General features: G+C 38.9%; 1 protein-coding gene across 1 annotated transcript in view; it reads left to right on the top strand.

Moving 5' to 3' along the window:
- The window catches only part of DNAH5 (dynein axonemal heavy chain 5), a 160,875-nt gene that overhangs the window by 86,949 nt on the left and 51,317 nt on the right, over positions 1 to 22,609 (top strand). The window contains exons 39-47 of the mRNA XM_075142467.1: positions 636 to 770; positions 1,581 to 1,688; positions 6,325 to 6,478; positions 8,134 to 8,280; positions 12,655 to 12,896; positions 19,947 to 20,123; positions 20,596 to 20,800; positions 21,263 to 21,405; positions 22,170 to 22,304. Coding sequence (XP_074998568.1) covers positions 636 to 770; positions 1,581 to 1,688; positions 6,325 to 6,478; positions 8,134 to 8,280; positions 12,655 to 12,896; positions 19,947 to 20,123; positions 20,596 to 20,800; positions 21,263 to 21,405; positions 22,170 to 22,304 — 1,446 coding nt within the window. The remainder of the gene's footprint in view (positions 1 to 635; positions 771 to 1,580; positions 1,689 to 6,324; positions 6,479 to 8,133; positions 8,281 to 12,654; positions 12,897 to 19,946; positions 20,124 to 20,595; positions 20,801 to 21,262; positions 21,406 to 22,169; positions 22,305 to 22,609) is intronic.

Here is a 22,609-nt window from a genome sequence, read left to right as displayed (position 1 = left end):
TGAGAAAAAATTAGCTTAGGGAAAAACTATATATGATGTCACAAATTATTAGTATCTATGTGAAGAAAATGGAAAAGTTTATGTTCACCAAGTAAGCTAAATGACACTTGCAGTTTAGTAGTGCAACCCTCTGCTGTCCTGGAGGATTAACTCCTGCTACAGATTACCTGTACAAGAATGGGACTGTCATTCAGAACACTGCTTATTATTGAGATTTAACTTTAATGAATGGTGATGATTAAGGCAAATAAAGGCTTATGTATTAGTTGGTCTTATAGAGTGGATTGAGAGGCATTTGTACCACCTGTGCTTGTTTAGATGTTTCTCAAATAAAGAGAATTCAAAATAATACTGCTAGTTTATTTCTTAATAGTCCTTGGGAACCTTATCTGGGTTCAAAGACTTGTGATTGCATTTCTTTTTTCTGTCACACCTTACAATTTAGTAGATAGTAGCAGAGGTGGGGAATGAAGTCGCCCATAGTCATACAGCCAAAGACTAGTTGTTGGATGTTAGGAGGCATTTGTGCCACATGTACCACTTCTCATACACATCCATATTTTAAATGATAAATAAGAATTGTTTCATCCCCGTTAACTTGGGGAAAATTTTTCCAAACTTTGCATATCTTCTAGGTGCATTATGATTTTGGCTTGCGGAATATACTGTCAGTGCTACGTACATTAGGAGCAGCAAAAAGAGCAAATCCCACAGATACTGAATCTACCATTGTCATGCGTGTGCTGAGAGACATGAACCTGTCTAAACTGGTAAGTTCTGAGGGCCTGGTAAATTAATTAAACTGCACTTTGGAGCTATGTGTTTCTTTTTTTTAAATACAATTTAAATCTATTAAGGTGATCACTAGAAGATTGGATGTGGCCTTTACACTGAAGCTAGCTTGGAAATGTTCCATTCTCTGGATGGTCTTGGGTACTGGTTTTGGCTGAGATAGAGTTAATTTTCTTCGTAGTACCTTGTACGGGGCTGGGGAGGGGGTGAGCGAGGGGCTGTGTGGTGCTTGGCTGCCTACCTGGGTTAAACCACAACACCTTGAATTGTGCAGAATTGTTTTTACATATTTCCCCTGCTACCTATAGAAATAAGTGACCAAATAGAAGTCTATGTAGTAACCTCTTTAGAACCTTTGACTTAAAATATTTAGTAACTCTTTTGAAATAATCTGTTATTGTAGTAATGAGTACCATCCCCTCTGTCTTAAATGGCTAAGAAAACCCTCTTCTGGTGCTGTGATACTTCATCTCCTTTGCTATCTTTTTTTTACACCTTAGACAAATAATTTACTGTTTGTATAAATGTTATTGCTAAAATTTACTTTAATAAATTCAGTCTGTATGTTAGTGGTTTATTTTCAATAACTTGATTATTGGAAGCATCACATGTTCTCCTTCTGCTGTGTCCTGCTAGAGTGTTTAACACCTAGAGGGTTACCATAGATGGTTCCTTATGTTTTCAAATATTTCTTTAGCTCTACAAGAGTTAGGGATTGTTTTTTAATATGCTAGAATAAATAAAATAGGTTTTAACCTGTGGGTTTTTTTCCCCCTGATTTTCACTAGATTGATGAAGATGAACCCTTATTCCTGAGTCTAATTGAAGATCTGTTTCCAGATATCCAGCTTGATAAAATAGGCTATCCTGAACTGGAAGCCGCTATTGACAAACGGGTAATGTTTCTCTTGATCTGTGCTGCTGTGGCATAACTATCATGATGTGACATCTAAGAAAATTATTGATGTTGAATCTACCCAGCTGGTAATAATATGTTTTACTATATAGAGGAAGAGTAAGCTTTTCCATAAATCTTTACCATCGGCATATTATTATTAACCTTATTCTTAAGGATGTCACTGAATTGTGATTGTGGTGTCCTGTGGTTTTCTTGTCAGTCATTTGTGACCACTTTGAAAAATGTATGTATATATGCTTGCCTTCTGTGACCCAGGATTTAATATTTGTATGAAGTCTAACAATTGGAACATGAGCGTGAGTGTCGCGAACGAGTGGTTTAGAGGCCGCTCAAAGAATCACTTGTTGATGGTATTAGCAGAAAGTGATTTTAATAGAAATTTATAAAAGCGCGACTTTGTTCGATGGCAAGGTTCACTCTGTCACTTTCTACATAGATGAAGCATACAAAGGAAAAGAGCATGGGAAACTGAGGAGTCCTTGGCTAGTGTAAACACTACTTAGCAACAACTAAAACATCAGTGTGTTGTCAACATTATTCTCATACTAAATCCAAAACACAGCACTATACCAGCTATTAGCAAGAAAATTAACTCTATCCCAGCTGAAACCAGGGTATTGTGTTAGAATTGAGTTGGAATGATTTATACAGAGGCCGAGGACGAAAAGGTTAAGGGAGACCCTCCTGTTGAGTCACAAGGTTCAGAGAAGACCCAGCTGGATCCAATCTTAATCTCAGACTTGGACAACGGTTTATGTCTAATACAAAAAGCGTAAGGAGACCCTCCTGTTGAATCACGAGATTCAGAGTAGACCTGGCTAGATCTACCCCTAGTCCCAGACTGGGTCAACGGTATATATCTAAGGGATTATATGTGTTTAGCAGCAGTCTAAGGTTCATTTACAATCTTAAGATAGATCATAAGATTTTATCAGACTATATTTGCTAGCAAGTACTTCCATCAATTTGCACACACATGCACACGGATACAAAGATAGATAAATATACAAAGATATATCTGTTAAAAATCCCCCTCAAGTTCAGCAAAATACTCACGTAAAATGTCTTGGCATTTCTTAATGGGCGAAGTGTTGAGCCTTGAGGAGTGTTGCAGCCCAGGTCCTGTGCCAGCCGGTGACGGTCCTCTGAATATTGCAGACTCAAGAGTTTGCAAACTCTGAGAGGCGTCCCACTCAGAGGGAGATTCTGGGCACAGCCCACTGCAGTCCAGGAGAGCTCAAAGGGTCTCACTTGGGACCACTGTTTGTAGGGTCACAAGATGATTGACTTTAGTCATCCGTCAAAACTCTCAAGGTTTCAGTAACAATGGTATCATTCTCCTTGAGCTACAACTCAGATAAGGGTATCAGGGAATGACAATTGTCCCCGCTCTTGTCCTCCACTTGGGCCAGGCAGCGGAAGTTTCTGGTACAATGGGTACATTCCCCAACCTCAGCTATGCAAGAGTTCCTGATACGGTAAAGGGACGCTTCACTGCCTGACTCATTGCACCAAGGCCGAGGTTTAACAGGAGTTTCTGAGACCTTGGAGCGGCCCAGGAGGGAGGGGGGAATGCACCACCATAGTGAGAAAAGATTTACCTAAAATGACATTTCCTCTATTTCATCTCCCATTAGATCTTTTGGAACATTTCAGTGGGATATAGAAGGTTAATGAAGTATGAACACTTAAATGATCACCTCTAGAGGCAGCGCTTTCCTCCAGGATTTCAATAATTCCTCAGATAATTATCCAATAGTTAAACAGAGAAATAAAAAACTCAACCCGTCAAAAAACCCCAACATGAAAAAATTGAAAATCAGAAGAGCATTTCTGAAGAATTTGAGTATATGACTTTTCATTTACTTATATTTAATATGATTAGATACAAGTAAAAGGTCTGCTACTGGCTTTCTTAACAAGGAGGAGTTGAATCATCAGCTAATGTTTATAAAACTGTTTTGCTTTCTGTAGTTTATACAGCTGGCTTTAAAAAAGGACTCACAAATTAAGCTTTTATTAGGAGAAACTATAAAGAACTTGAATCTCATGCTTTAAATTATAATTTCCTAACAAATTAAAAAGAGGTCTTAATAACATGGTCTTCATAGTTCTACTGTGGTGATCTGTGAAGCCAGACATAGAAAGTGTCAAGCCTTTTAACAACAAACCATTATCACTTGCTTGTAAGTAGGGTGTAATGTCAGCTCATACTGAGGCAGTGTTGGAAAGTTGAAGAGCTTTAGGCACTGTGATTATCTTATGTAAAACAAAATTTATCAAAAGTTCAGATCAGGAGATCTCATGGTACCTATTTTAGTGCTATGACAGCGTTTAGAAATTTTGTTACCTTATTTCGGTATATTTTTCTCATATTGTTAAAACTTAAAATCTGGAGAAACCAGAAATGGTAGGCCATCTTGTTTGTCTTGGAAGTGAATCAAGCTTTTATTGAATGGAGCTCTTTGCTGTGTTTTCAGAGCTATAAGAGCTATAATGTCTCAGTACAATGAAAACAGCTAGGTTGGGACAGAATCAAGTTCAAGAGGACTATTTTTATTAGGGAAGGGAGGCAGGAATTGGGAAAATATCATAAGGAAGAAGTAGTCGTTACTTGAATTAAAGTGGTGTTCTATGTTTATATGTTGTGGTGGGTTGACCCCAGCTGGCAGCAAAGCCAACACCCAGTCACTTGCTCACTTTCCCCCAGCGGGTCGGGGGAGAGATTCGGAAGGGGAAAAGAGAGGGAAAAAAAGCTCATGGGTCTAGATCAAGACAGTTTAATAAACGAAGAAGAAAAAGAAACAAGTGAAGCAAAAGCAATCGCTCACCACCAGCAGACTGATGCCCAGCCAGTCTCTGAGCAACGGCTACTTTGGAGAAACTTTCCCCCAGTTTTATTGCTGAGCATGATGTCATACAGTATGGAATATCCCTTTCGTCCGTCGGAGTCAGCTGTCCCACCTGTGTTCCTTCCTAACCTCTTGCCCACCCCCAGCCTACTTGCTGACATGGTAGTGTGAGAAACACTTCAGCAATAGCCAAAACACTGGTGTGTTATCAACACTGATCACAAATGTAAAACATGGCACCATATGGGCTACTACGAAGAAAATTAACTCCATCCCAACCAGACCCAGTACATATGTACAACTGTTAACGGATCTTTTGAGAACATGTCAACATGTTGCTTGTGAACATACTTCTTTTTCGATAAGGGAAATATCTAGTCTACAAGATTATTACAGAATCCATGAGTGTTAGAAATTGTTAAGAAAAGATTAAGTCTCCACTAATGGCATTGAATTAGGGTGAAGGAATAGCTAACATGACCATCTTGTTTTTGTGAAGAAAGAAATCAGTTCAGATATGTTCTGCTGATGCATCATTAGATTTTGGATATATTACTGAATATATGTCGACTCTGGAAACAAATCAGAAGGCTATATTCTATACTGGAAAGAAAGGAAGCTTGACTGGTTTGGTGTCAACTGTGAGAGTTGTTAAGATGTGAATGATAACAGAATTTTATCGTGCATCCATGAAAACGGTGCATCAGATGTCTGTCTTGTGCTTTGCAAACTCCATTGCTTCAGCAGTGGTGGTGTTCATGCTGATGAGGAGTTGGTGGCAGCATATACTTCATGATTGCTGTTGATGAATTAATCTTGTGCTGCCTTCTGTTGTTGGCTTCCTTGCAGAGCAAGATAAATAAGTTGAACTGACATGAGCTTTGATATGTGAGAAACATAGCAAGTGGTAGTGCCAGTTCCATGGTTCTAACTGAGTACATGACAGTAATTGTAAAAGCTGAGTTTTATCTCACCAGTAAAAAGTTAGTCCTCTTTTTACTTATAATATTTTCTGAGATTTTTTTGTGGAACATAATTATACTTGAATTAAAATATAATTGTTATTTTGAGAGCTTCACTTTTATAACATGATCTTGAGTTTTTAGAAAATTTTTTCAAATGGTTGTAGCTTTTCTCTACTGGCTAAAAACTTTCTTGTTCACTTCCAGCTGGGTCACTTTCACAAGCAATAGCAATACCATTATAGTGAGATAACTTCTTTAAGGTTGGAACTAGTAAAAAGTAGTAAACAATCATATGATATTTGATTCTAAAACATCATGTCTTTTCTGAGAAGGATGATATTAAGAAGTTACTCAAATGTCTGTCTGTACATTGAGAAATATTTAACAAAATGTTTTGCAGAAAAGCTTTTGGCTATTGTAAGCATTTAGAAACACGAGTCATCATCATCATAAAAAGGCAACTGTTCTGAGAAGCAAGTGAAAACGCTGTGTGGCTATGAAAGACATTACTAGCAAAAGTGTTTCTAAAATTCTTGGCTTTTCCTTAAAATGATGTTTTAACCCTAAGAACAGCTAAAAAAAAAAAAAAGAGATGGTTTATCTTCTTTTATTTTTCTGAATACCTTATTTGAATACCAAATATCCCTTCTTTTTCCAAACAGTTTTTTATGTACAAAAAACCTTTACAAAGAGTGGAGTCTTCTGCTGAAGATGGATTTCTCCCTGCCCCTGCCAAGCATCAAAATATCTTATGCACTAAAATAGTAGTAATTTGGTTTTCTGTCACAATCTGTAGGTGGAGGAAGCCGGACTTGTTTGTCATCCTCCTTGGAAACTGAAAGTTATCCAACTTTTTGAAACCCAGAGAGTAAGGCATGGATTGATGACATTAGGACCTAGCGGTGCAGGAAAAACTGTTTGCATCCACACTTTGATGAAAGCCATGACAGGTATGTGAGTATTTATATTGTAAACTGTTATTAAACTGCTACATTGTAAACTTTAGATCACGTTGTTTCTTCATAGAAAGCCTCAATTACTTCACTGTGAGAATAAATTACTGGAAGAATCAGTTTGTGTGTTGTGATACTAATTCTTGTGGTAGTATCTTTTAAAAGCTTAAAAATGTCTGACATTCAAAGTCATATAATATAATACATATCCTGTTTTCCATATTATGATACTTATATGAGAAGTTCTTATTCTAGAAACATTGAGAAAGAGGAGTATTGTCTGGGTAGACAGCTCGGACAAGTGATTAAAGCATCTCCTAGGTTTGGCTGAGGTAATACTGAAACCTTCCCCTAATCACAAGTATTTAGTCCTTTTTGAACACAATTCATAAGACAGGTTCTTTATCTGCAGCATAAAATAACTACTTTATCATTTTTTGCTGCTAGGAGATAGTTCCTGGTTTAGGCAGTGACAAAGTTTTCAAGGATATTAATTTTGTGTCCTGCCTGGACGTTTGAGGAGTGTATGTTTTGTCCTCTGTATTTCTAAAAATATTAGTGGAAGAACTTCTGTTTGATCTTATTAAAATAAAAGCTCATAGCTGGGGGAGAAAAAACGTCTCTTTTGAGGTAAGCTTGTGGTACCCCATTTCACAGGCTTCAGTAGGCTGCTTATACAATTTTCCAGAAATGGATAGTTTCTGTAAAAAATGGTTCAGTCAGTCTCTCATCCATGCAGTACCTTAGTGTGCTTAAGAAACACTGTAAGCTCTACATTGCCGTGTAAATGACTGTTCCATTTAGGAAAAAAAGCAGAAAGAACAGATAGTTGCATTATACTATTTTCCTATATTTCTGTAGCACTGAGATGTGAACTACTACCAAGATAAAGCCGCCACAATCCTTTTTTCAAGCTGATCTTCTGGCATAATCTCATGAAATGTAAAACTACCTGATTTGCCAGGCTTCTATCTTACTTGTTAGTGAACTCTGATTATAATTAAGATTTTAAGATAAGTCATTTTTTTAGCTCTTTCTTTCAACATCTTATTACTGGATCCTGATTAAGTTTTAAATTTGGCTTTTCTAAAGATGTCTGGCATAGGAGTTTTTAAGCTGTTGTTAATGAGGAAAACGTAAAGGTTATATGATCATGGTATGGCTTGATAGAATTTAGCTGCCCAAGAGACTTCACAGAGATATGCCAATATATACTTTGCCTATTCCAAGATGCGTGCAAGTGCACAACAGAGAAAAACAAAAAACAATTAATCATGTGGAGCATCTGTCTGGTATTTAGACATTGGGTTTTAAAAAAGTGCATCCAAACCAAAGACTTTAAAGCTCTATTGCTTGATAAGCCTTCAAAATATTAAACTAAACCTTGAATAAATTTCATCTTGCTGCTTTTCTGTGGAATCTGAATTGTACTTTCAAAAGTTTCAGAACTTTGTTCTACTTCAAATTTTGATGGCTCCAATTAACAAATATTGATATATAGCAAGAGATAAGTTTTCCAAGTAAATACACAACTTCTTATAATGGTGAATGCATATTAAACCTTACATTTAGATGTAATGATTTTGAATTTGTCAAAGTTCTCTGGCTATTGAAAAGAAATACCAAAACTAACTGATGATCTGCCTTCATAGATTGTGGACAGCCACATCGTGAAATGAGAATGAATCCTAAAGCTATAACTGCTCCACAAATGTTTGGTCGTCTCGATGTGGCAACAAATGACTGGACAGATGGAATATTTTCAACACTCTGGAGAAAAACTTTAAGAGCCAAGAAAGGTATAATGAAAAACAATTTCCCACAAAACAAAACAAGCTGCAGGGCATCTCTCTAAAGCACATTAGCAGATTTTTTTTTTTTTTTTTTTACTTGGAAGCATTGGAATATCGCTGCAAGAACTTCTGTCTATTGTATAGCCTCTGTTCTAAATGCTTTGTGTTCAAACAGTGTAGTGTAGCAAATACTGTTTCACTGAACTTGCTGATCCCCCCCTTTCAAATGATAGGCCCTTGTATGGAAGAAAAGTGGAAGGTAAGAGTCAGTTCCCCCAACCCTGGTATAAGATAAGAAATGTTGGTGCTGTCAGAATTTCTACCTGGTCTCCAGCTGCCATACTAGAAGGGTGTTGTCGTGGTTTAACCCCAGCCGGCCACTGAGCACCACACAGCCGCTCGCTCACCCCCCCGCCAGGTGGGATGGGGGAGAGAATCAGAAGGGTAAAAGTGAGAAAAACTCGTGGGCTGAGATAAAGACAGTTTAATAGGGAAAGCAAAAGCCGCGCACGCAAGCAAAGCAAAACAAGGAATTCATTCACCACTTCCCATTGGCAGGCAGGTGTTCAGCTATCGCCCGGAAAGCAGGGCTCTATCACGCGTAACGGTTACTTGGGAAGACAAACGCCATCACTCCGAACGCCCCCCCTCCTTCTTCTTCACCCAGCCTTATATGCTGAGCATGATGTCATATGGTATGGAATAGCCTATTGGCCAGCTGGGCCAGCCGCCCTGGCCACACTCCCTCCCAGCCCCCTGCACATCTGGCAGGGCATGGGAAGATGAAAAGTCCTTGACTAGCGTAAACAATACCTAGCAACAACCAAAACATCAGCGTGTCATCAACATTATTCTCACACTACATCCAAAACACAGCACTATACCAGTTAATAGGAAGAAAATCAACTCCATCCCAGCCAAAACCAGGACAGTATCCACCCCTTATTCCATACCATTTACATCATGCTCAGGTCCCACACTATCCAATACATTCTCATTACCCACCATCCCCCTTCCCATCTTTTGATATAATACACAGATATCATTCCCTTAGTCTGTGGACCACCCCTGTAAAATGTCCATAAAATATCCATAAATGTCCACAAAATGTCCACTGCGTTCATTTAGTCCATGACTTCGGGCTCCATCTGTTATGGTGGTCACTCAGGTCAGCAGAGGTGGTGTGTTGCATGGAGTTACTGGGCACCAAAGCCGGCTCAGGTCGGGTCACTGCTGCACTTGCGCTGCTTCTTGTAAAGTTTGTCCTCCATTGGTTCAGGTGGTTCCTGCTATAGTAATTCCTATAACATGCAACTCAAATCATGGGTTATAACAATTTAAAGGTATATCCATTACAATCTCCACCCCTGGTCCCTTTGGGCCAGACCACAGGTTTAACATTGCAATGAACTCCTCCCCTTGCCCCTGCTCCGGCTTGGACTTATCCACAGACTGCAGTCTCTTAGGGGTGTACCTGCTCCAAGTGGAGCCTTACCTATGAGCCACAGTCTCTCCAGGGGTATACCTGCTGCGGCATAGACTTATCCACAGCCACAGTCACTTCGAGGTGCACCAGTCCCAGCGTGGCCTTACCCACAGCCACAGTCCCTTCAGAAGTAAACCTGCTCCGACATGGCCTTACCCATGGCTGCAATCTCTCCAGGGGTGTACCTCCCCTGTCATGGGCTTATCCACGGCCACATGCTTTGAGGTGCTCCAGCATGGCCTCATGCACAGCCACTGACACTTCAAGGTGTACCTGCTGCAGCATGGACTTATCCACAGCCACAGATGCTTCGAGGTGTACCTTCTCCAGTGTGGACTTATCCTTGGGCCACAATCCCTTCAGAGGTATACCTGCTGCGGCACAGACATAATCACGGCCACAGATGCTTCGAGATGTACCTGCTTGGGCATGGGCTTATCCTCGGTCACAGACGCCTCGGGGTATCCTGCTCCCGCGTGGACTCAGCCACAGGTCACAGTCCCTTCGACTCGAGTTCACACTGCAGTTCCAGCCTGTCCAGCACAGCAGCACAGAAGCAGCAGCGATGCCCTGGCCATCTGCCAGCCCAGGCGCATCCCCATTGCTGTTATCAGAATGTTCCCAGGCACAGCACAGTAAGACGATCAGCAGTGCAGCAGTACAGCAAGCAGCAAGAGCAAAAAAGCAGCCACTAATGAGCACAAGACTCTAATACACATTAAGGCAAGCAAGCCCCATGGCAAGCACAAGAGCCTGCGAATTAATAGCTAAACAGCAGTAACAGCTATAAATTCAATCTAGCACATTCCAATCAAACCTGTCGTTATCTCGAACCCTTCGAGCCCCACGTTGGGCGCCAAAAAGGACTGTCGTGGTTTAACCCCAGCCGGCCACTGAGCACCACACAGCCGCTCGCTCACCCCCCCGCCAGGTGGGATGGGGGAGAGAATCAGAAGGGTAAAAGTGAGAAAAACTCGTGGGCTGAGATAAAGACAGTTTAATAGGGAAAGCAAAAGCCGCGCACGCAAGCAAAGCAAAACAAGGAATTCATTCACCACTTCCCATTGGCAGGCAGGTGTTCAGCTATCGCCCGGAAAGCAGGGCTCTATCACGCGTAACGGTTACTTGGGAAGACAAACGCCATCACTCCGAACGCCCCCCCTCCTTCTTCTTCACCCAGCCTTATATGCTGAGCATGATGTCATATGGTATGGAATAGCCTATTGGCCAGCTGGGCCAGCCGCCCTGGCCACACTCCCTCCCAGCCCCCTGCACATCTGGCAGGGCATGGGAAGATGAAAAGTCCTTGACTAGCGTAAACAATACCTAGCAACAACCAAAACATCAGCGTGTCATCAACATTATTCTCACACTACATCCAAAACACAGCACTATACCAGTTAATAGGAAGAAAATCAACTCCATCCCAGCCAAAACCAGGACAGGTGTGAATGTCCTTTGTGTCATACCTGCTAGCCCTGCACATACCATAGTCCATCTCAAATGGCACTAGATAATTCTATTTAGGCAACCAGTTTCTGCCTAAAATAATGCTGGCATATGTTCTTAGACTGCTATATTAACTGAAGGAGGGGCCTTGATAGTTTGATGCTAGGTGGATTCTTCCTTGTTTTGTCTGAATATTAGTATGTGACCTTATCATTAGGCCTTAAGGACTAAAGGGGAAAAAAAAAGAGAAAATCCCAACATTTGTTGCACTATCAATTTTCAGGCAAAAATTGTTAGTCTTTGAGGATACAAATAGAAAATACTTTTGGATTTAATTTTGTTGGTTTTGTTTCAAATCTAGAAATGTAGCACCCTTGAGAATGTAGCATAGCATTAACTGTTGATTTTTCCATTTTCCCCCTCAACGTGAAATATAAATTAGCACACTCACATGACTTCCTCGGATTCACTGTTCGCAACACTTCTGTAATGTCTCTTTATGAAGTGAACTCGAGACCATCTCATGCCCGAGATGCCTGCCCTGTAGCTATGAAAAGCCTCTAAATATAAAATTATTTGCCTCAGAGGTGAGAAAGTTTCTTATCTGGAACCTTCTTGGTTCATACTTAGCAACGCACCAAGCCACCTAGGCCTAGATAGTAAGGATTCACTCAGAAGGCAGATGAGAGTGGGACCATCTCTGACTTAAGGGCTATTTCGCAATGCACAGCAGGGCTGGCTACTCCCTAAGGGACAGGAAGCCAGAAGCCAAGGGGGGGATCCCTTTCCAGCTAGGGCCTCTTGCTCAGTACCCAGGTGAGGTGAGCAGGACAGACCCAGGCCCTCTTAGGAAACAGAGGCAGGCTTTAAGATACATTTCTGTTACTAAATGGAAAGAGCTAGAAAAACTTCAAAGGGAGCTGGATCAAGTTTACAAGCAGGAGAATGAACAACAAGAATCTTCCCCTAATGGACCTCTTTTACTTATGAAAGTGAGCAAGCTATTTGAGAGAGTGATTTTGCAAGTGTTCCTTTCATTTAATCTCACTACATTTACACAAACCCTTTGGAAACAAATGAATGGCGGTTTTAAACAGATCTATATTTTCTATCTTCTTTATGTTGTTTTATGTAAGTTGAAATAAACCTAATTTATTACTGTGTTGAAGGCTCTATCCATAAAACTGTTTCAGACTATTACAAACATGACTTACGCTGATGACGCTTTATATAGTGAGCAATGGATAATTATCAATAGGTGATGAAATCAAGTACTTAATTGAAATTGAGTGATGGAAATGGTAATTGTATTAAAAGCTGAGATTCTAGCTGTGTGCGTGAATTCAGAATTAGTTCAAAATTTGTTTGCGGAGAGAAGAAACTGGTCCTTGAAAGAAACTAGAACTTCCTCCACAGGCATATTTATCTGTTATTTTGGATTATAGGTGACCACATCTGGATAGTTCTTGATGGCCCAGTTGATGCTATTTGGATTGAGAACCTTAATTCTGTCCTGGATGATAACAGAACTCTAACACTAGCAAACGGAGATCGGATACCTATGGCACCAAATTGCAAAATAGTCTTTGAACCTCATAATATTGATAATGCTTCTCCAGCAACAGTTTCAAGGAATGGGATGGTATTCATGAGCTCATCGGTTCTCAACTGGAGCCCTATCCTTGAGGTACGATAGCTAAGTGATTGTTTATGTATTGAAAGTTTTACTGGTTACTTATTCAACACTTCACTGTTGTTACGTTAGGACCTAATTTTGTGACCTTTGCTATGAAATAGCTTTTACACTGTATAAACTTACAGGTCAGTATATAATATAGCAATGTTTCTGGTAGTTTATACAAAAGTGAATAATGTATTTTCTTCAGGAACATAGTCAATGTATTACACTTTTAAAAACATGGATATTTCACTTTGGGACAAATTTGTAATTCAAGGTATTTTATACAATTGATGAACAACTTGGTTGTCAAAATACCAACTACCTGGCAGCCCCTAGTACAGCTTCAGACCAAGGAAGAAGAAAGAGTGAACAGACTGATTCAGGAATCTAGAAATCCTCAAGAAAATATAAGTTCTCTTGATATTTCTTAAAATTATTGCAGTTGGGATTTAGAACCAGAAATAAAGTCAATGGAGCATCAAAGTATGTAATTTTTAAATTGATGTACCTACCTGGTTAAGTTGTCTGTTAACATTTCTAAAAGCAAAATGTCTGAAGGACCAAGCAGTGGTTGTGCTCTCTCTGGCATGGAATGAATCGTTTAGAAAAACAGAACATGTTATATGTGTGCTTTGGAGGGAATAACAGCATATAACATATTCAGATTTCAAAGTGATTTATAAAGTGAGGTTTTTTTTGTATACGTCATCTTCCATCTTCCAAAAACCAGAAAAAATAAGTCCTCGTCTTGACTGAATGCTGGTAGTAATATAGTGAAGGATACATTTAGAGGCTTGAGCATACTATGGTTTTTTTCATGTAGCAAATATCTTGGTAAAGTTGAAATATGGGTTCTCACAAATCTACCTGATGCTCCGTAGTAATATCTTTCAACAAAACTTTCAGCATTTAATTCCAGTTTTCTTCCCTTTAAGAAAACAGTGGAGAAAATAGCAGTAAAAAAAAGTTGGTTTCTGATTTTTTTTTTTTTTTTGTTCTTAAGCCCTATATTGCCTTAGAAATTTATCGGTGAAGTAGGCTTCTCAGGATTAACACTTTTTAAAAAATTAAATTAAAAGAAATATTCATTTATTTTCTCTTTCTCTTTTTTTTCTTGTCTAGTGGGTCTTATTGAGAATATTTTGTTGACCTTATTTTTCTTTGATGAAACATAGACTGTGTCATGAGTATCAAAAACTAAAACTTTCTTCCTGGTGACTAAGACACTGATTCCTGTGATCACAGAGAGAATTACTTTATTACCTTCTCCTGAAAACCAAGTTAATATACCTTTCTTCTGTATAATCCCAAATTAACGTTCCTTTATATTGGCTTTAAACTTTAATTTTAAGCTAGGAATAATTTAGTATTCCTGTTTATGAAATTACAACATCATGCAGGCCCTTGTAGCGTATTTACCCCCTTGTTTGCAGACTCAAAAGAACAAAACTTCACAGGTTACTATGAGCTGACAGACTGAATTTTACTGTCCTCCTTTCTAGAAAGTATCACATTAAAAAGTTTTTTTAATAATTTTTAAAACGAATGTTTCACAGTCTCATTCACTCATTTCACCTTCCAAATCAAATAGAATACCTGTGGAAAATACAACTAGTGCTCATGTAGACAGTGTTGCTTAACTAGCCAGATGAAAATACAATTGGCTTCATATTAACTTTCAGATGCTAGTAGTTGAGGAAGACTTTTGTAATGATTACTCTATATTATTCGCAGATTTCTTATTGTTTTAATCCATAAAACTTCTCAAGCTTGTAAGTCTTTTATAGCTTGCTTGTTTATAACCAGATTCCTTGTCCATAAATCCCTGATTTGTCTGGCAATGGAGAAAAAGTTGACATGCCATGGGGCATGATCTGTGGCACTGCCTAGTGTGGTGGTGTGTTCCTCCCCCTCTTTTCCGTTGGGCTACGAGACGATCTCAGAACCTTCTGTTAAGCTTTAGCCATTGTGTATGAGTTGGGCGCTTAAGTGTCCCTTGGCTGTACCAAGCGCTCTTGCATGGCTAAGGTGGGGAACAACACTGATCGTGCCAGGGACACTAGCTACATGATCAAGGCAGGGAACAGAAACAGGAGATGATTCTTCATCTCTGACAGCTCTGAAGCTTTCCCCACCTGGATCGTAGCTCAAGTGGAACAATACCATTGTTACCGTGAAACAATACCATAATTACTACCCTGGACCATCTTGGATAGTAGCCAAAATGGAAATTTACTGATGTCTAAAGCCAATCATCTTGCAAACCTATAAACAGCGGTACCAAGTGAGACCCTTTGAGCTCTCCTGGACCGCAGCGAGCTGCATCCAGAATCTCTCTCTGAGTGGGAGCCTCTCAGAGTCCGCAAACTCGAATTTGCGATACTCAGAGGATCATCGAGATTTTGGGCTGAGACGCTCCTCGGGGCTCAACTCTTTGTCTGTTGGGAAATGCCAAAGCATTTAACGTGAGTATTTCATGGTACTCAAGGGGAATTTTTAACGGGTATACCTTTATAAATTAATGTCCCAGTTTCGGCTGGGATAGGGTTAAATTTCTTCCTAGTGCTGTGTTTTGGATTTAGTATGAGAAGAATGTTGATAACACACTGATGTTTTCAGTTGTTGCTAAGTACCCTACTAGTCCAAGGACAGCTCCCGTGCCTACTGACTGAGCTAGGTACACAAGGTGGGAGGGAACATAATCAGGACAGCCAGCCCAGCTGGCTAATGGGGTATTCCATACCATGTGACGTCATGCTCAGTATATGAATGGTAGGCGTGATCCAGGAAGAAGCGATCACTGCTTGGTTATCGGTCATGCGGGTGGTGAGCAATTGCATTGTGCATCACTCATTTTGTATATTTTATCATTATCATTATCATTATTATTTTCCCTTTTTCTGTTCTATTAAACTGTCTTTATCTCAACCCACGAGTTTTTCTCACTCTTACCTTTCCGATTCTCTCCCCGTCCCACTGGGGGGGCGGGGGGAGTGAGTGAGCGGCTGCGTGGTATTTGGCTGCCTGCCAGGTTAAACCACGACAATTAACTAACTCTAGGCCTTTCGTTTAGCTTTGGTACCATATCTATATGCATATATATATATATGTATGTATTGATTGATCTAGATCTTTTGCACGCTTACAGTTATAATCTGTAGTTATATATATATTGATTAATCTAGATGTCTTACGCACTTACAGTTATAATCTGTAGTTATTATGTATTAACTGTTCTAGGTCTTTTTGCGCACTTATCTATATAGTTACTAACAACTATAACCTGTAGTTAAGTTGTTTTAATCTTTGTAGTATTTGTAGCAACTTGACTAATTCTTTGTGCAGCTGTCAAATTGATCAATGTTTAAGCATTGTAAGACTTAAGTTGCTGCTAAACCCCTTAACCCTTTAGTCATAAACTGTTGGCCAGGTCTGAGACTAAGGGTAGATCCAGCCGCACCTAGGATCCTTTCTGAGAAGGAGTTTAGAAAGCAAAGGGATCTACCTCCCAATGGGAGGTCCTTCCTATCTCTTTCTGTATTAGACATAAACCGTTGTCCAAGTCTGAGACTAAGATTGGGTCCAGTCGGATCTCTTCTGAACCTCGTGACTCAACGGGAGGGTCCCCCTTTTACCCTTTTGCCCTTTTACCTTTATCCTTAATCTCTATACAAATAATTCCAACACAATTCTAATACAATTTTCCCCTGTGTAACTTAATCCATGTTATAAGTAATAAAATCAAATTCTGTTAAGTCACATTTCTATAAATTTCTATTAAAATCACCCTTTGCCAATACCTTTGCTAGTGATTCTTTACGCAGCCTTAAAACCACCCGTCCGTGACACCTAGAACAACTGTCCTTAGCGTATTAGAGGTTTCAGCACAGATGGAAATCAAGAGAGAGACAGTACGCTGCTGTCCAAGCCCTGAGTGGCAGGCAGTGCCCGGTTGCCTCTTCCTAGGGCTGGAGACAGTGGAGCCGCCCCAGGAGAAGTGTGCCCTGGGCATGGAGTTATCAGGTGAAGGAGCTGTGGGAAGGGATGAGAAGACTTGTGTGCTTTCAGGGAAGATAACCAGATCAGCAGGATCTTTGCAGAGACACTGCTGACTCAAGATCCCTAGCCTTGTAATGAAGAGTGTGTGGGAGACTGCATTCAAAGCTTTGGTGAACAGAAACTCCCAAGATGAGGAAGGCTGTAAACCTGTGATTTCTGGCAACAGAAGCGAGGTTTCTTTTCCACCTGCAGATCTGAAATGGCAGGTCAAGTATAGTGCCCTGAGGATAGATGAGGAGCAACAAGATCCACTAGGGGAAGCATCAGAACCCAGCTTAGCCTCAACCAATTAAAAGGAAAAGGAGTGTGATTGTCATCAGAGACTCCCTCCTGTGATGGAGGCACCCATGTGCTGTGATTTGTTGCCTATGGAGGTTTGCTGCTTGTGGGGGACTAAAGGTTGCTGCAGAGGGTTGTTATCATATTTCTCTAATAGTGCTTAGAGCCTCTCCCTTTTAGAATGATACTAAATCATATGGAGCTGGCTGTTCAATCACAGCTACTTAGTAACACTCTAGAATCATCACTAATTCATTTGATAGGTTTCTTTGCCAAGTCCAAAATGTTTGCATTCCTGTTAGAAAAAAGAAGTGTTTAATAAGTTTCCTAAAAATTTGGCTGTTACTGAAGTTTAACCAATGCAAATCCATGCAGTAAACACAAGTGCCTTATGTCTATTACTGCAAGGCTTTTTTTTTTTTTTTTAAAACTAATATGGATACTTGGGAAAATGTAAGTATAAATTATGCATATAGGACAGTGGCTCCCATGAGATTCCACTTGTGTTTTTCCTTTCTGTACTTATAGCACTGCATAGGGCCTACTGATGTTAGGTTCTCACAGCTCTGCCTCCTTGCATTGGTTAATTTGCAGACAACTTCTTGAATGTTTCAGTTTAAATTGAGCTTAGATTCAGCTGCAAAGACAGCAAAACCAAAGAAAAGCATTTTATTTTGCTTTATCAGTCATGATTTACCTTCTCACTTCAAAGTGATATGCAGACTAAATTTAGTTGTGTTGAAGTAAGTGTTGCATGAAAGTAGTTTCACTTAATCCATGACCTTGTGCTTTTAATTTATTTTCGTGGTAGCAACAGTGAAAAGGAAAACAAGAACATGTTTTTTTGTTTTGTTTTGTTTTTGGATAACACAAAACAAATTACCTTCATTTCAGCCGTGAAACAACCCTTCCAACGTCCCTTCCTTTCCCTCCCAAAAATTGGCTATAAAATTACAACCTATAGTTATTTATCATTTGAGCCAATAGCATTTATTTGTTTTTTGTTTGGTTTGGTTTTACTTCATAAATAAAATATCTTGATGGCTCTTTCAGCACATCTCCTTTTAAATCTATTTTGTAGTGCAATATACTACATATTCCAGCAGATCAGGGTAGATGTTAATTTCGCATTATTCACTAGAGGATTTCCCTACTTTTGTAATAGAATTAAATGGAATTTTCTTTCTTTAGTTCCTACTTCTCAGATGCTGAATGAAACATAGTATTTGTTGATATTTCAGAAGAACCTTGAAAAATAATTAAAAACAAATACAAATAGCTAGGAAGTTGTTGTATATATTTACATTTCCCATCCTTACAATTTATAAACAACTAAATATAGCAGCCTATTGGGATACAGTATCATGACATAAGCAATTTCCAAATTCAGTGAAATAGATCTCAAACTTTTCATATTGCTGTTCTTCTCTAACATGCTTCTTAAGCAGCTTTTGCAAAGTGATCAAAGGTATTTGATCCATTACTCATCAACCTCCTCCAAAGCAAAAATATTTTACCAACTTTTCTACTTACCCCTAATATTTTCTGAACAGCTGGTGAAGTTCCAGGTATCTATTTTAAGTGGTTCTGCCATGTAATCTTTAGCACTTTGTTTTCCACCTATCTGATTCTAGAAAGCTTTTTCATATATCTACCTATTTGTAATCAGTCCCAGAGTTTATTTACTTTGGGCAGTAAAAGATAGAGTTTCAAAAGATTATGAAGATAGAAGTGTAAAAAAGAATCACAGAAGCACAAAATAGCTGAGGTTGGAAGGGACCTCTGGAGATCGTGTAGTTGAACTCACCTCACTCAAAGCAGGGGCAACTAGCGTAGGTTGCTCAGGACTGTGTCCTGTTGAGTTTTGAGATGGAGAGTCCAAGAAGCTCATTGAGAAGCCTGTTCCAGTGTTTGATCACCCTCACAACAACAACAACAAGTTTTTTCTTACGTTTAAATTGAATTTATTTTATTTCAATTTGTGCCAAATTTTAGTTTGAATTTTGGGGAAGAATCTGCAAGTGTGTTTGCTAATGAGTGTATTTTATGTAGGAAATAAATTCATGGGAAGTAAATGAGAAGCAGTCTGCCACATATATGAGAGAAAGCTTCTGGGTAACGCAAAGAAGCAGGTTACTACTTTGAGATAAAGACATCAAAGAACAAATCCTGTTCTATGATCTTAAGAAATAGGTATTTTTAATTAGTTTTTGTTTATCCAGCGTTACAGATACTGATATGCACAATAAAAATGCTACACACACCAGCAGACATCCCCTCCTGAAATCCTAACTTTTTTTCTGCAACTGCCAGATGTTTCTGGGGTACCCTGTATCACTGCTAGAAACTAACGTGCAGAATAAATCAAACTTATGTTCAGTACATATGATATTCTTTCTTTGAAGAGTTGTTGTATACCTTAAACAGCCATTGTGATTAAAAAACATTTGAAAAGAATGATTTTTGTGCTGATGAAAACTTTAAGGTGGTTTTTTCCTTCAGTATCCATGTTTAACGTCCAGTAGGAATTATGCATACTTAGGTAAAGTTTGACCTTCTGCTAGCCAAACCCTGCCCAACAGGCAGGAAATCTGAGCCGCCTCCCGCCCCAAAGAAATCAACTTTCCATCCTCACCAGACCTGTTGAATTAATAGAGTTGAATTTACTGAGACTTGCATTGGAAACTAAATTTATTTTCTCACTGTGCTTTGTAACAGGGATTTTTGAAAAGACGTTCCTTCCAAGAAGCTGAAATTTTACGTCAGCTGTATTCTTCATCATTCCCAGACTTACACCGCTTCAGCATTCAGTCTCTGCAATGCAAGACTGAGATGTTGGAATCCTTTGTGATTATGCAGAGCATTAATATGCTGCAGGGCCTTATCCCACCTAAGGTAAAGTAGTGTGGATTTTTTTATATTTATTTAATCTAATGGAGATAATTTTAAGTCATGAGTTATGTAGAGAGGAGATTCTTTGATGACTTGGAATATAAATGAGGATGCAGGTTAGTAAGGAATACCTTCTTTTTCTTTAGAAAATAATAGCTAGGATGTGCCTTCTTTCACATTTGGATTTGATGTTAAGCACTGACACGTAGCATGCATCAGACAGCAGTTTTCCTTCAGTTTTTTTTGGGTGGATTGTTATCAGATTATAAACTAGAACTTAAACAGATCAAATGCTGTAATGGGTGATATTTACAGGGTGCTTTTCTATATTTTGTGGCCTACTTGATATTGATTCAGTCTGTACATTGACGAAGATGTCAGTAAATTTAAACATGGCTTTTAACCTGGTGTTACTAATGATTATCAAATAGAATTTTTAGGCTATGGAAAATAAAAACCTAACTCAATCCTTCAGGAGCAAGGAGGGGAATTGACTCCAAAATACTTGGAAAGGCTGTACATCTTCTCTCTTATGTGGAGTGTAGGAGCATTACTAGAAGTGGAAGACAGATGCAAAATGGAGCACTGGCTTCGAAACCATGCAACAATAAAACTTGATCTTCCCTGTATCCCAGAAGGCAGTGAAGATACCATGTTTGATTATTATGTGGCATCTGACGGTTAGTAACCCAGCTGGGTGGTATGGGGTAAAACTTAAAAGTAATTTGAAATTGTGCTTCTTTAGAGAATTAATTCAGAAGTTTTTGTAGCTTACCTTCTTTTGTCTTCCTTAGCAAGTTTTGTTTTACAGCTACACTTCACTGGTTATGTTGTATAAAGCTTTTCCCTGTTTCCTGTGAGAGATCAGAGTGTGGATATATTGCTACAGAAAGCTGCATGGACTTTGAGCCGATGAATTGTCAAGTGAACAAAAATAGACAAGCCTTGTCCTTCTCATAATTTATGTAGGAAAGTAAGCCTCTTAGATCCAACTTGAAAGATTCTGTGATTATATGATTCTATAATTTTGGTCTGATTTTAGTGAGACAAAGTCACTGACAGATGAGTCAACTCAATGGAAAATAAAAGAAGCAACGATGCCTTGTATTTCTAAAACATTAACTTTGTTTCTTTCTTATTAGGTAAATGGATGCATTGGAATACATGTGTTGAAGAGTATGTATATCCCAGTAGCAGCACTCCAGAGTATGGCTCCATTCTTGTGCCTAATGTTGACAATGTGAGAATGGATTTCCTTATTGAAACCATTGCGAAACAGGGCAAGGTACTTTTTTTATATTTCACATCTAAACCGTGCTAACAGTATACATGATAAAGTTTTTGAATTAGAAGTGAAATATTATATTATTGAAAAGGAAGAACTTAGGTTTTTTAATATAAAATGGTGATTCCAGGAGCTACATTCATGTAAATATGCTTGAACTCTTGAATACTCACTGCTTCCAGATTTTTTTGTCTTCCCCTCACCCATCCTTTCTGTAGTGGAAATAACCATAATTACGGTTTTACCTGAGATCAGGTCAGAACAGAAGCAATTTTTTCATGTAGCTGTTGGAGAGGGGGCAGCAAACAGGGCAGCAGAGTGCCAGACTCTGCTGATATGAACTCTGCCCGCATGGGGCAGTGCCTATGTACCTTTAGGTTATGCAACCCATTCTTCACCAAAACTGTGTCAGATAAGCAGGATATGGTAAACAACAACAGCAATTGAAATCTTTCAGATACTGAGGCTCTAAACGGTACATCCTTTTTCAAATAATCAACTTCTTTTACTAACAATCCATTCCTTTGTTAGTTAAATCGTGCTGACACGACCATTAACTGCAAATATTTTTAACTTGTGAGGCCTGCAAAAGTCATTATGCAAAAGACATTAACTACTTTGCTTCCATATGTCCCTTGTTGAGAGTTCACTTTGCATAACTGTTCTAGTTCCATTTCAGTTTAAAAGCTAAATGGGATTGCTGAGGCTTTGCCAAGACATCCAGCTCTTTTGTTTTGTCCTATGTCAATGTTGTCTTTGTCTAGGCTGTCCTACTAATCGGAGAGCAAGGAACTGCAAAGACTGTTATCATCAAAGGTTTTATGTCAAAATATAACCCAGAAAACCACATGGCTAAGAGTTTGAATTTTTCATCTGCAACTACGCCATTAATTTTCCAGGTATAGTAGTCATTCACTTTCTAATACAACGTGACTGGATTCAGAGATTGTTCTGAGAATTTGCCAGAAGGATGCTTCTGAAAGTGGTTTATTTAATCGAAGATGAGTGTAGAAACAAAAAAGCACCTGCTCAAATGGACTAAGTGTCCTAACACATGATTTAAAAGACTTCTGTAAAAACCATGTTCCCTTCAACTTCTTTGGTAGTTATTGAGCTGTTCTTGGATTATTACAATACTATGCATATTATTTGCTTCATCACATTTAATGTGCTTATGTCAAATGTATCAGTTCTCACTAACTGG

Source organism: Calonectris borealis, chromosome 2 (assembly GCF_964195595.1).
Source record: "Calonectris borealis chromosome 2, bCalBor7.hap1.2, whole genome shotgun sequence".
Classification (NCBI taxonomy): domain Eukaryota; kingdom Metazoa; phylum Chordata; class Aves; order Procellariiformes; family Procellariidae; genus Calonectris; species Calonectris borealis.
Note: the sequence above shows the minus strand (reverse complement) of the source record. Positions and strands in the feature narration are given on the sequence as shown.